We start from the raw sequence: 12,734 nt of genomic DNA on the forward strand, positions 1-12,734 counted from the left end.
AGAGCACAGTAGTGTTCCTCTCTCTCTGGTGGATGGCCCAGTTAGTCATTTGCCCAGTTGTGTTTCTTGTGGCGGTAAAACAAGCCATTTTTCAGAGAGCTGCCAGTTGTTTGGGTCTCGAACCCCTAAACAGAACAGGTTAATTATTAAGACCTGGATGTTCTTCACCAGAAAAATGTGTGCTTGCAGCAACATGTAAACTGTGCCACAAGCAATAGACAGCATGGACAGAGCTGTTCATAATTTGGCCTTCTATATAAAAACGGAGACGTAGCAATAAGCTTTGGGAACGCAGGTAGAGCAAACTCTGCCAGGCCCAACAGGTCTCATGTTTTCAACACAGAACAAGTGGAGGAAGAAGGCCTGGATGGAGGGGATGCAGGAAGGGTGGAATACCTGGTGCTCAAAACTGTTGTCTTTGCTGGGTTTTTCAAGGGAGCACCACAGAGTCGGGCATCTGCATTTGATTAGATCCTTCAAAACTCCCAGCCTAGATACCATGCGTTCCAAAAATAACCTCCCCGATCAGAGCTGTTGCTGCAGCTTCCTACCCCCTCCCAATATTTTCCATGTGTTTTGGTAACTCAGAGAAAGGAACAAAATTTGGGGCAATGCGGCTGGGAAAGTTGTGGGTTTTCCCTAATAGTGCAAATCTGTCGTCATCGGAAAGGTAGGCAGGTTTGTCAGAAGGACTCCAGCGTGATGAGCGTGCCACCCCACCTGGTCACTGGGGAACGACCTGACCTGATAATTGGCACCTCTAGACTCTCACAGGATGAGACACGGTGCTGCTCTCATCCTGTAGCACACCTTGCACTGACCTGGACCCCTCATTGATGTGAAGAGCATCTGTGAGAGGCCTCCAGGGTTGTTCTCTCTGAGTGCCAAGCTCTCGGATTGAACAGACCCTCGAGATGTTCTCCCTCCTTCTGGTATGGAAGCTGCAGTCCCCTTGGGTGAATTGCACCCAGACAAAACAGAAGGAGACCCTACCAAAACTGTACCATGAAAGCAACTTTTCTTCTTTTATTTCTCAAATTTTTCCTCTGTTTCTCAAGCTGCAGCAATACTTAGTGTCACAGAACGAACAGGGTGGACAACCAGACATGAGAATAAATGAAATGCCACTTCAGGTGCTAACTTTTTGCAGTTTACGTTGGAAACAGTTGTCGTACAAAATGTCCAGACAGAAGCACGATGAGTACAGCTACGTGTTGGCCTAGGAATCGGTAAGTTCAGTTCAAATATTAATAGTTTATCCGCAATATTTGACTTAATGCAATTTCTCAAATAACAGATTGACAAATTGCAGGAACAGGCTTAGGCTTCCCAGAAGCAGCTAAAGCAGCAGTGCCAAGGAGGACCCACTGCTGAGCAAAGGGAAACGCAGTCTGTTAAACAAAGAAGTGACTTTATTGGATTAGTCTTGCTCTATTTCTTAGTCCCGCAGTCAATTACAATGTTCTAGCGGAAGAGTTTTGTCAGGGAGCTGGGAGAGCCGGCGGCTGGCTGGGAAGCCGGGAGCTGCAGGGATCCTCAGGCCAGCAGGGCAGGGGCTTCAGCAGCCAGGGCCCGTCCCACCACCCCAGCGAGGCAGCAGGGTGGGCCGGGCCGGGGGCAGCCAGGTTCACCCGAGAGTCCTGGGCGAGTCCCTAGGGATGCGGCAGGTCCAAAGCCAGGCCAGAAAGTCAGTCTGCAGCCTGGGGCCTTGGTCTGGCCGTGGCCAGGTGCAGGCAGGGCTGGGAGGCAGCGGGAGCCTCTCCAGGGTCAGCAGAGGGAGGTGGCCGCCCACGGCCACACTGGCTCTGAGCTGGCCCCAGCCCCGCAGCCAGGTGGGGGATGCGCTCGGGGCCCTGGCAAGAGTCATGATTTCCTCCCCTACGCAGCCCAGCAGTCCAGGTGGAGACCACAAACAGCTCTGTCATGTTTTCATGTCAACAAGAAAACTGAGAAAACATGCTGAGCGTGCTGAGGCATTTCCATCAATGTTGTTTGAGCAACGCTGTTTCACTCGCTCCAGGAAATTCATAAAAGCCAATGGACAAGTGTTCTCCTCTTTGACAGTGAGTATCAGCAGTAACTGTGTCTGAGTCAATAATCATAGTTTTCTTTTCCTCTTGCCTCAGGGTAACTGGAAGGTAATTCCATGTTAATGAGGTCTTTGCTCCATTCCAGTCTGGGAGCAGTGAGACAGCGCTGATAGCAGGGGAGATGCTCCTGATGTAAAGTGGTGACAAAGGTGGCTGCATGTGGCTTCTGCTTGTATCAAACGATCAGACATTGTGCAAGTTGGCTGTCTTGCTCTAAACAGAGACGTATCGGCATATTTTGGTTTTGTCCGGAAGGTCTTACAGGTATGAATTTCCGACCCCAATAAACAAACTCTGCCAGGCATAAATCATTTAGATAGTTCAGAGCAAGTTTCACTTAACCCCGTTGCTGGAAGGGTCTTCTAGATCCTCCATCATCAGATCCTGCTGCTTATTCCTCCAGTTTCCTTTCCTAACTGGCTTCTCCTCCTCGTCAGCATTTTGACAAGCTTGGTCCCGGGGTGTCTGGTAGTTGGCAGCTGGCAAAATGGCATTGCTTTGGCCTCGCTGAGAGTAGACCTCCTTGTGAATCCTTTCCCCAGAACAGAGCTGGAGTTTAAAAGCTGCCTGGAAACCTCGGCGAAAGTTTTCATTGAAGAAACCATAGATGATGGGGTTGACGCTGCTGTTGAAAAAGGCCAGCCAGTGAGCAAAGGGATAGACGTAAATGTTGATGATCTGCAGCTGGACATCTGACAGGTTAGCGTAGTCTGAGAGCATCATCAGAGTCCACAGAGGAAGCCAGGACAGGATGAAAAGCAAAGCCACCATAATGAGCATTTTGATTACTTTTTGCTTCTTCTTGGACACGAAGTGCCGCTGCTTCTGGCTGTGTTTTCCCAGTACGGGCATTGCCGTGTTGAAGAGGGTAATGCCTATTCTCGTGTACATGATAACAATGAGCGACAGGGGAGCCAGATAGATGTTGGCAAACAGAACTGTCGTGTAGATCTTCCTCATTCCTGGATCAGGCCAGTCCTCCCGGCACCAGTACACAGGGCGGGTTTCATTGCCAGAGCCAAGGATCACCCTGAAATGCTTCTCTTCTCGCACCTGCAACATGACTGCAGAGGGACACATGATTGCCACAGCCAGAGTCCAGATGACTGCTATGATGAAAGCTGCAGTTGAAGTGGTCAACTTCTGCTTAAAAGGATAAACGATGCATCGGAACCTGCAGCAAAGACCCCCGGGGACATATGTGGAAAAGTCGTGTAAGGACTATTTAATCAAACCTGCAGACATGTCCACGTTTCCCAAATTGTGTATTTTTAAAGCAATACAGCTGTCATCAGCTCCTCATCCAGCATAAACCAGTGGAGCTCCATGTAGTTGCTCCGTTTAAGAGCTGTATTGATAAAAAGAGTCTCCCAAAAAATCGCATGTATGGCTAATGTTTCTTTATATGATCTGTCTCCTCACCACCCAGGTACCGGTGTCTCTGCCATCTCGTTCAGTAGCTGGGGAACTAACTAACGTGAGGCTGCAAAGCGTAGCCCAGCTGTGCCGTCTTTAAGAGTTCCTAGTGGAAGAGCAAATTGCTGTGGCTGCTTTTTAGGCCCAGCCACGTTTTGTTTTGCTTGCTAGCTGCAGGAGCAAAATGCCTCTAACCTGTTGCAGTGTTGTAGGGATTAAAGAATCGGCCTCAGCATGGCTGAGTGGCCGTTGGGTGATGAAAAAGATGGTTTCCCATCTCTGCATCATCTTACCTGTCTACAGCAATCGCAACTAGGGTGAAGACAGAGGCCGAGACAGAGATTCCTTGGACCATCCCACTCGTCTTGCAAACCATGCTCCCAAACGGCCATCCTGGAAGGAAATGGGACATTGAAATTTTCTGCAGCTCCCCGCAGCGCTATACTTCCTCTAGTGTAAGCAGAAGAGGAATTTTCCTCCCTAAAACTAATCGATTTCCTTTGCTCTATCAGGCTGTAGTGGGTAAGGGAGGCAGAGGTTAGGTGAATAACCGCTTTGCCAAATGCCTGGGGTGCGTTTCTGATGTTCTGGAAAAGAGCAGAGCGAGGATTTGTGACTACAGGGTAAAATGGGGCTTCAGCACAGGAAAGGGAATTGAGCACTACAACTGAAGATGTCTTGACAGCTTCCATTGAATTGGAGGAAATGTAAGGTATCATCTGAGGCAGTAACATCACCTCTGGGCCCTTCCAAGAAGGGTATCGCTTCAGATGACCTTTGAATTTAGCTTCAGGACAGCCAGTGCCAACTGCCACGCTTTCCTGAGTAGGCTCAAAGCTGTGCCACCTCCTACCGCCCTGTCTTTCTGCTGGGTGTACGAGGCTGCGAGGTATCTCGTGGGGTGCCTGAATTGTTTTTAAACAGTGTAGGGTTAAAACGTGTGTGAAGGGTTTTGCCCCTTTGCTCAGGAGGCAAAACAAGGGCCTCAGATGTGTCCCAGATCTTATCAAAGGGGTTGGTTCTGTGTGCCAGGGGCAGAATTAAAGAACAACCATTTGTGGGGGTTACTGTCTGGTGCACCAGGCTTTCACGGTCCCCAGGGAGGCTGGCACTGGCCAGTGCAGGAGAGTCCCCCTTGAGCTCTCACTGCCGTGTGGTGTGACCCAGCCTACCTGCAATGATGTTGTCCAGGAGAGTTGTGGGCATGCAGAAGATTCCCACCAGTAAATCACTGACCGCCAAGTTTAAGATGAAAAGGTTTGTGACTGTACGCATGTGTTTGCTCCTCAGAACGATAAAGCAAACCACTCCGTTGCCGACCATACAGAGCAGGAAGATGAGGAGATAAGAGATGATGAAGACAGCTGCCACTGAGGGCTGGTGAAGGTAGAAGTCGACATAGGAGACATTGCCTTCCCAGTGCAGGTACTTGTATGTGCCATTAAAAGGGAGCATGTGAGGCCAGTCAGTTGAAGGATCTGAATCCATTTTCTGACTCGTGTCGTATTGTGCCTTAAAAGATGTTTTTAAGAAGGTCATTATAGCAGGTTTGCAAGTGATTTGAAGAAATGGGACTGGATTTGGATATGCAGTGTACTGAAATACATGGAAAGCAATACCATAGAGTCATTCCTTCAGGGCTGACGTTGGCAGTCCACGTTCTGAGCGTTCCCAGGCAGGAAGAGCAGCAGATACTCTTAGTTTGGTTTTAGAGCACAGATATGTAAAAGTGACTGGTAAGACTGCTCAAGTTTTGCTTCCATCTGCAGGCTCTAGAAATCAAGTCCTTTCCTTCCCAAACCAAAGGAAAGCCACACAGGCTGTAAACTGGCCTTTTGTGATGTGCCAGGTAAACAAACCAACGAACGAAACAGTTTATTTTGAGAGGGGAAAAAAATCAGAATTGTTGAGAAATCAATCCGCTTGCTCAACAATTGGAGTACTCTGGTGCTTAGGTAACAGTGAGGTTGCTGAGCTGTTAAAACCAGTGATTAAATTAAAGCTTTCGGAAATGATATGACTCCTCCGCCTGAATGTATACAAATCCAGTCCCATTTCCCTGAAAAGGAAGTTTTTTTGCACATAGTTGATGTTAGACCACAACTGACTTGCCTTGACTTAAAAGCCCCATAGATCAGGACGACTCGGGAACCATGAAGGCCTATAGTGAAGTACAAGACAGCTGGATTCATTTCCTAGCTCTGCTACTGACTTCCACAGTTCTGTTGAGGGATTCGTAATCTCTCCATGTCAGAGATTTCCTGCTAGAAAATGGAGGCCATACCCTCTCCCACTTGGTATATTCACAGTGTAAAGTAAATTCTCCCATTTTATATTGTATTAGGTTGCGGTTGTCAAAAACTCCAGGCTTTTTATTGCAGAGAATTGTTTCCAAGTCTGACTGACTTCATATTGTATCATCTCCATCTCAACCTACAAGTATCTATGTCTTCTCTGTTGCAGTAGCAACGCCTTTGCAGATGTGATGGTTAGAGGATAAGGAAAGCAAGACTTTTTATTGCATGCTAGATGGAGAGGAAAGCATCACTTTAAGGCAGGTGCAGAATTTGTGTGCCCCAAACTGACCTATTTCAGAATCGAACTGATTGAGCTGAACTACATAGGCTGCACTATTTTCTTGCCCTCCTGTATTCCTGTAGGAATACAAGAAGCTGCACTTAAATTCTGTGTCAAATCTTAACTGGAGCAGAATTTTAACCCCTACGTTACACAGCTCATAGAGAAAGAACATCAGCCTTCCTAACATCAGCTGACCCTGGAGTCTGGACATTTACCACGGGCACCAGGTAACAGGCACCAGGTAACTGAACTTGCAAGAAGCTTTCAAGTGTTTTTTCTACATTTCCTTTTATCTGCCGGACAGAGGCTGGGAAGCTTAGGCAGAGTGGGTGGTGACTGAGATGAGATTGCTGTCTGCTGATAACACCAGCAAGATGGCTTTTGGATAACAATGAAAATGGCTTTGGGTTTTTATTTCCTTAACAGCCACATCTAAATAGCTGCCTAAAGTGCGTGTGTTGGAGGGAGGGGATTGGAACAAGAAGAGTAGTGAAAAAAATACAGTTTTCTGCAGCCTTCTGCCTTGTTAGAAGCCAACAACAATACAATGGTTGTAATGGCCCTGCATTGTTACACGTTCATTCAAGTGTCTACATGTTAAGGTGTAGGTAGGCGAGAATCTAAATCTCTCCCCAGAAAATGGCTGCTTATGTATAGTGCTGTGTTAAAATATATAAGCTAACCGTAATAATTGTATATCTCTTTGATCGTCCTTATGCAGAAAGACTGTATGTCTGCTTTTATTTTTACTCCACAACTATTTTCAAAAATGATTAAAATATTTTTATTCCAATGTATTACACGTCAAGCGTTTTAATTAGTCTGAGATCCGAGTCAGTTATTGTGGAAAGTGTTTTAATGCCACTTTTATGATTCGCTTTAGAAAAGAGGCACTGTTGCATTTGCATCTAGACATGCCCAAGATGCAGAGCATAAGCAGAATCCAAATATAGACATTTGACAGTAGTAGTTTGCGCTGTTCTTTTCATCACCGATGTGGAGCTGTGCTCTGTAAATCCCAGAAAATGCGGAGTCCCTGAAGCCCTGTTTAAAGCTCGGTATCGTTCATGCTGCCTTTTGGCCTCTGACAAGAAGAGGATTTGTTGTGGCTCCCTTTCCTCTTTTTGCCCAGCCACCTTCTCAGGTCAGTGAAGAGCAGAAGCCCGAGCAGCCCCTGCCCAGCCGCCACCCGTTCGCTGGGAGCGTCTAGATGAGAGGCAGCGCTCTTCAGCGGAGCTTCCTTTGCTAGGCCAGGAAGCGAGGTCTCCTTCTCCTTGGCGTGGCGCTACAGGATGAAGCCCAGACCTGGGCCCAGGAATCTCAAGCACCAACATCTGGTTTGTAGCTCTGATTTGCTTTGTAGACTGCTCCTGACTCCGGGGTATTCAGTTAAAAAAGACGGGTGCTTGTGTTCAGACCTTCTCTTGGCAGCTAGTGTTGACAGCGGCCAGGGAGCTTGCTTTAATGCAAAGGAAATGAAACACCAAGAAACGGAGCAGATAGCGCCAGTGATCTGGCACCTGATACATCTTTGTGTGTAAACCAGAGCAGCGGCTGGAGCTCTCTGTGGGCTCATCACTGCATTTCAGACTGTAGACGCAACCGTCTAAGAAAACGGTTGGGAGTTTTGCTCTGTACTGTCAGCCCCAGACTCATGCTCCTGGTTAGCCTCACGTTCAGTTTTGAAAGTTTTAGCAAAGAGTAGCAACGTGCCCAGTCCCGAGTGTCTGAAAAAGGTCAGGCCATCTGCGCCTTTTTGCTCCTTAAGAATGATTAATGATTTGTGCAGGTTCAAATTAGAAATTCATGCTGCAGTGAAGATGTTGCTGTTAAGGTTACTAGGGCTAGCCTTACCAATACCCTCCCTCGCTCACAGGAGACGGCACCATATAGAGATGTGTGTTATGCTGAAGCTGAGGTGGAAGAGGATTGGCTGGAAGGAGGAACAAAGGAAATGCTTTGTGTTTTGCTAAGGTACTTGCCCCCTAAAACGGACAAGGATGAATAACCTGGAGAGGCACATAAGACCGAAGCATAAGTCATCTGAGAAAAAGGAAAAATGTTACCTAAATATTACAAGATGATAAATAAAAGTAATTAGTGTCCACTAATTTGATAAGGTAATAGGGTAATTTGATAGGGTAATTTGATAAGGACATAAGGCCTTCCTACTTCATTTGTTGTCCTTACATCAGAAAAAGGCAAGGAGCACAGAAATGTTCTTCTTTTTGAATGTACCAGAGGCAAATCTCCAAAAAAGCACGTCAAGAGCCTCAGCCCGTCAAGAACCCCACAGTTCCAGAGACTGGGTTTTTTAAAGTGCTAGACTCAAACCGTTAAAATCCCAGTAATACCCCCCCCACCACCCCATAAACAAATATGCAATGTGAAGTCTCACAGCACAACCAGCACAATCTCACGCCATTGGAAACGGAGACTTAATTTTGCCTTTTTACAAGAGCAGTCCCAGGTAATTATGAAGTAAATGCAATTCTTTTTATACTGGCCACGTGGAGGAATTCTGGCAAGCAGAGCCAGCCAGTACCGCTTCCCCTTTGTGCGCAGCCATCTGATTTTATTGTTGTGATTTTCTGTGAGATCTCATCACAGAATTCTTTGAGGCCTTACAAGCTGAAACAGACACAAATAAGGAAACTTTGGGGGCCTGAAGAACAGAAGCATGTCACTGTGGAAGAGGAAAATGCAGTGTGGTAAGCACCACGAGATTTATCTTGTCGTTGTCCTGAGCTCTCTACTCCATAACGGGTCAAATACACACCTTTCTTAGAAGCCTTGGAAAACGATAGCATCTCTGTTCTGCTGAAAAGCCAGCTTCAAAATGAGATCAACTCCTGAGGGATGGCAAAGCAGAGAAATACCTCCTTCTGTAACTGCCTTAGAAATAAGGACAAGAGCAATGAAGGGACTGAGCTATGATTCAGTGGATCAGAAGAATCAGAAGACAGAGAAAGCCAGATAGAGGTTTTTTTTTGAAGACAAAAACTGTGAACTTCCCTGACTCAGTGAAGTATTGTTAGCAGCACTTTTTCAGGATTCAGGAAGGACGTGAAAGGAAGAGGAGAACCAAAAATGGTCACATGTGATCTCTACCTTTAAGAAAAGGGATGTGCTGAAGGAAGAAGAGGCAGGAGCCCTGAGAAATGCTATCAGGGAAAGAGGACTAATCATCGACCAGGCCCTTGGCCTGCAAAGACCGCTGCCTTCGCCAGCCAGGCTAAACACTCAAAGGCTGTTCAGCAGGGACCAGTGCAGAGCACTTCATGAGTCAGACTGGGGAACAGCTGCTACACAGCAGTCCTGCACACCAGGATCTAGAGGTGGTACTGAGTCCCCAGCTGAACACAGCAGCACTTGGCCTGACATGAAATGGCAAACACCCTATTAGGGTGTGCACAACGGTAACTTGCAGAACACATGGAATTCATGTTATTCAGGGCTCCGCTCGTCCGTTAGGTTTAGTTTGGGTCACTGTAATTCCAAACAGAGGTGGGCAGCAAGCAGAAGTCGTCTAGAAGAAAGGAGCAGGAAAGATCAGCAGACCAGAAATCGTGATCTGTAAGAAAGGGCTGAAAGGGATGGAGCCATTTCACCTACCAGAGATGGCTTCAAAAGATGTTGCCGTGTATTCTCTGCATTCCCTGGACATATCAGAAATTCTTTATCATAGCATCACTTGGGCTTTAGCAGGCCCGATAGGAAGGACACGTCTGCAGTTCCTTGTAAGCCGGACAGACTTGTGCTCTCTCTCACAGAGCTGACTCTTCACCAGCCAAAGAGCCAGTACCAGGCTGAGGCTTGAGAAGCGTACGGGACATGCTGTAGTGCAGCAATTTTCGATTCTCAGCAAAAAGAAGCAGCTTGGTTTGCTCTATTTTAAGTGCAGCAGACAAAACTGCCTCTTTGGTGAGTAAAGATTTCATTACAGATGTTGGTTTCTCTATTACTGTTCCTTTAAGTTAAGAGCTCTCGCTATTTTGCAGTTGCACTGTCTCCAGGAATAATTACTCTCTAGACAAAAGGCTTCAATTGCCAAACACTGTCTGAGAATATTTGTGAGTAAGATATGTGCCATCTGCTGTAGAAATGAAGATTTCCCTGTTCCTATGTCCATTTAAGATTTTGCATGAAACTTCTAGGAGTCACGTCTTATCTGAAAATAACCCCTGACTCTGTCTCACACAGAGTAAGCTTTCAGCTCAGGAGAGGACCAGTGATAAAAGAGCCACACTAAAAATAAGTAAGTCACAAGGAAAGTGTGAATTTTCTGCAAGCAAATTTCTTCTTCATAAATGCAAAGTGCCAGGGTAAGTACCCATCTTAGAGCTGCGTGCAGAACGCCGGTAAGTGGACTTATTGTGCTGTTTATTCTCCCTAATGCTCAGCGCTCTGGCCAGGACCAAAGAAGATATTTGGTCAAAGTCGGTTTTTAAAATCTTGCACTTTCCCTGCCTTCATTGCGAAGGGTAATGCTAACAGTAGGATTACTGTAGGAGACAACACAATAAGTTATTCTTTATTCCTGTGATTTCTGTTATTCCTCCACCTGAGCCAGGCGTGTGGAGTCTTTTGTCCAAAGGCTAGATCTAGTCAAATGCAAATCAAAGGATGCTGTGGTAGGGAGGGCATTCACAGCAACCAATTACTCCTTCTACTGTGCAGGAAATGTCAAGTTGCACACTGCTCTTTGTTCTTCTGTGAAATTCAAATATTGCACAGTCTTTGCAACAAATCCTTATTGTGCGTTTTATCAAGACTGCACTGAATGAGGCTGAAAGATGAAAATTCCTAATAAAACCTTGCTCTATTAAGCATTTCCTGCCCTTTGCAAGTAAGTGGTAGAGCTTCAGATTCCAGTAGGGGAACTTTATCCCTGTTTCCAGCATATTCATGGTTTCCACCCGCTTTCCCCATAGAGAGATGTGAAATCCAAGATTTTAAATTTAGGCCCAAGGTGGCCTGTGGGGTAGGATGTTGTCAACAGTTTGCTTTGCCTTTTTTGCATTTATCATCAAGCTGCATGGCTGACTGTGCAGGGGAGACCAAGGATTAACAGCGCACAACAGAGATACCACAGTGGTGTCTGAACCACAGCTGAGCAGGGTCTTGGTTACAAAGGCAAATGCATGTTACCCAATGGCTTTGCTACCAGAGGTGCTCAGAGAACATATTTTCTGCATTTATGTTCCCTTATCATAGCTGTAAAGTAACAGACACGCATTTTGGAGAAGTATAACATGGGCTACAAATAAGGTTACTCTTCTTGCTTCTCATTATAATCCTCCTTCTTGTCGCCTAATGCTTAGCCAACCTTTAAGCTTCTGAGTTTAAGGTTCCTCCTGCATGTCTGTCAGGCTGTTTTACCTTTTAACTGCAATCCCAGCCAACTATTTTCCAGTATAAGATTAAAGCAAGATTTCCCTGCACAGGCACACTTACTCCAGCCCCTTAATTAAGCCCAAAAAGTCATCAGTTGTTTCAGCGCCCCCCCTTATATTTGGGAGTGGCTTTTGCTGTCTTCATGAAAATTCCCTTGAGAACTCACAATGCAGCTGAAGGCTCTGGACAGTCTGATGACCCTTGGACTCCCCTCTGCATTCAGCAGCAGGATGGCAGAGAGGGATGATACTACCACTGATCTCATCAGCATGGGAGATAAGTTCATCTCCCATGAAGAACTCGGCCAAGTAGGCTACAAGGCAGATGTACAATACATGAGTACAAGGCTTGGATTGCTCCTGTTTAGTAAGACCTATGCCCAAGCTTAAAATTAAGACCTACCCACCTCCTGAGCAAGGAGCCCAGCATGTATGTGTATGGAGTGAACCTCTTTGAGGAAAGTCTGTGATATCTAATCAAGTGCTCTGATAATGCTCATGGAAGCCAAGTCAAGGTATCGGAAGGCTTCCTGTGTCCAGTTCTGCCCCCTGATAATATTCAGGTAATTGAAATGCAGTATTAGAGATCACAAACACTGAGAAGCATCTGCTTGTGGTTGTACATGAACTGTTTAGTATATTTTCAAATAAACTAATACTTGCGAGGGATGCCCCCTTCAGAACTTTTTTTTTTTTTTTTTTTTTTTTAAGAACAGTGTCATCTAGCACTTGGAAGTGGAAGGTTTGACTTGCTACAGCCAAGGAACAAAGGCCTTTCCAGTTGTGACTGCAGAAAGCAGAGGTAAGGTGGAATGAGTGCACTTTGCCATCTAGACACACACATGCATGAGAAGTGACAAGATGCTGGTTGAATGTAAAGGGTCTTTAGTGATCAGCAGCAAAACTTGACTGCAAGTGCTGTAGGACAACACTACCAGGGCAAGAGCAGCATTTACAGACGTGTGTAGCCACATGCAGCAGTGTTTGCAGTGTCTAGAAAGCAGGCTAGCAAAGCCTTCCTAGGTATTAGCTAACCTCTGCTAGAGCAAGAGCAAGCATGTCTGCTGCTCTGAGACAAATGCTGAGCATCACGGGCTTGTTGCCCTCCAGTGCTCTGCAGTACCCTGCTTGTAATGCGTTTCAGCTTCAGTACCACTGAGTTTGTCAATCATTTTATTAATAAAGTCATTCCTTTAATTCAGGGAGAGGGAAAGAAGGCCCTTTTCACTGTTTCCCTACCTTGACCAGTAGA

General features: G+C 46.1%; 1 protein-coding gene across 1 annotated transcript; it reads right to left on the reverse strand.

The window, feature by feature from the left end:
- Positions 1-1,510: 1,510 nt before the first annotated feature.
- Positions 1,511-4,994, reverse strand: NPFFR2 (neuropeptide FF receptor 2). The gene is made up of 3 exons (XM_009669372.2): positions 4,679-4,994; positions 3,800-3,899; positions 1,511-3,264 (listed from the first exon to the last, which is right to left on the reverse strand). The coding sequence occupies exons 1-3, from the start codon at positions 4,992-4,994 to the stop codon at positions 2,424-2,426; spliced, it is 1,257 nt and encodes a 418-aa protein (XP_009667667.2). The 3' UTR covers positions 1,511-2,423.
- Positions 4,995-12,734: the final 7,740 nt, after the last annotated feature.

The sequence above is a fragment of the Struthio camelus genome, chromosome 4 (assembly GCF_040807025.1).
Source record: "Struthio camelus isolate bStrCam1 chromosome 4, bStrCam1.hap1, whole genome shotgun sequence".
NCBI lineage: Eukaryota > Metazoa > Chordata > Aves > Struthioniformes > Struthionidae > Struthio > Struthio camelus.

Excerpts from the sequence above, each read along its gene's own strand:
- NPFFR2 (XM_009669372.2), bottom strand. The coding sequence starts at position 4,994 with ATGGATTCAGATCCTTCAACTGACTGGCCTCACATGCTCCCTTTTAAT. Across the intron at positions 3,900-4,678 it reads CCTGGACAACATCATTGCAG|GATGGCCGTTTGGGAGCATG; the intron begins GTAGGCTGGGTC and ends ATTTCCTTCCAG. Across the intron at positions 3,265-3,799 it reads GTTGCGATTGCTGTAGACAG|GTTCCGATGCATCGTTTATC; the intron begins GTAAGATGATGC and ends TCTTTGCTGCAG.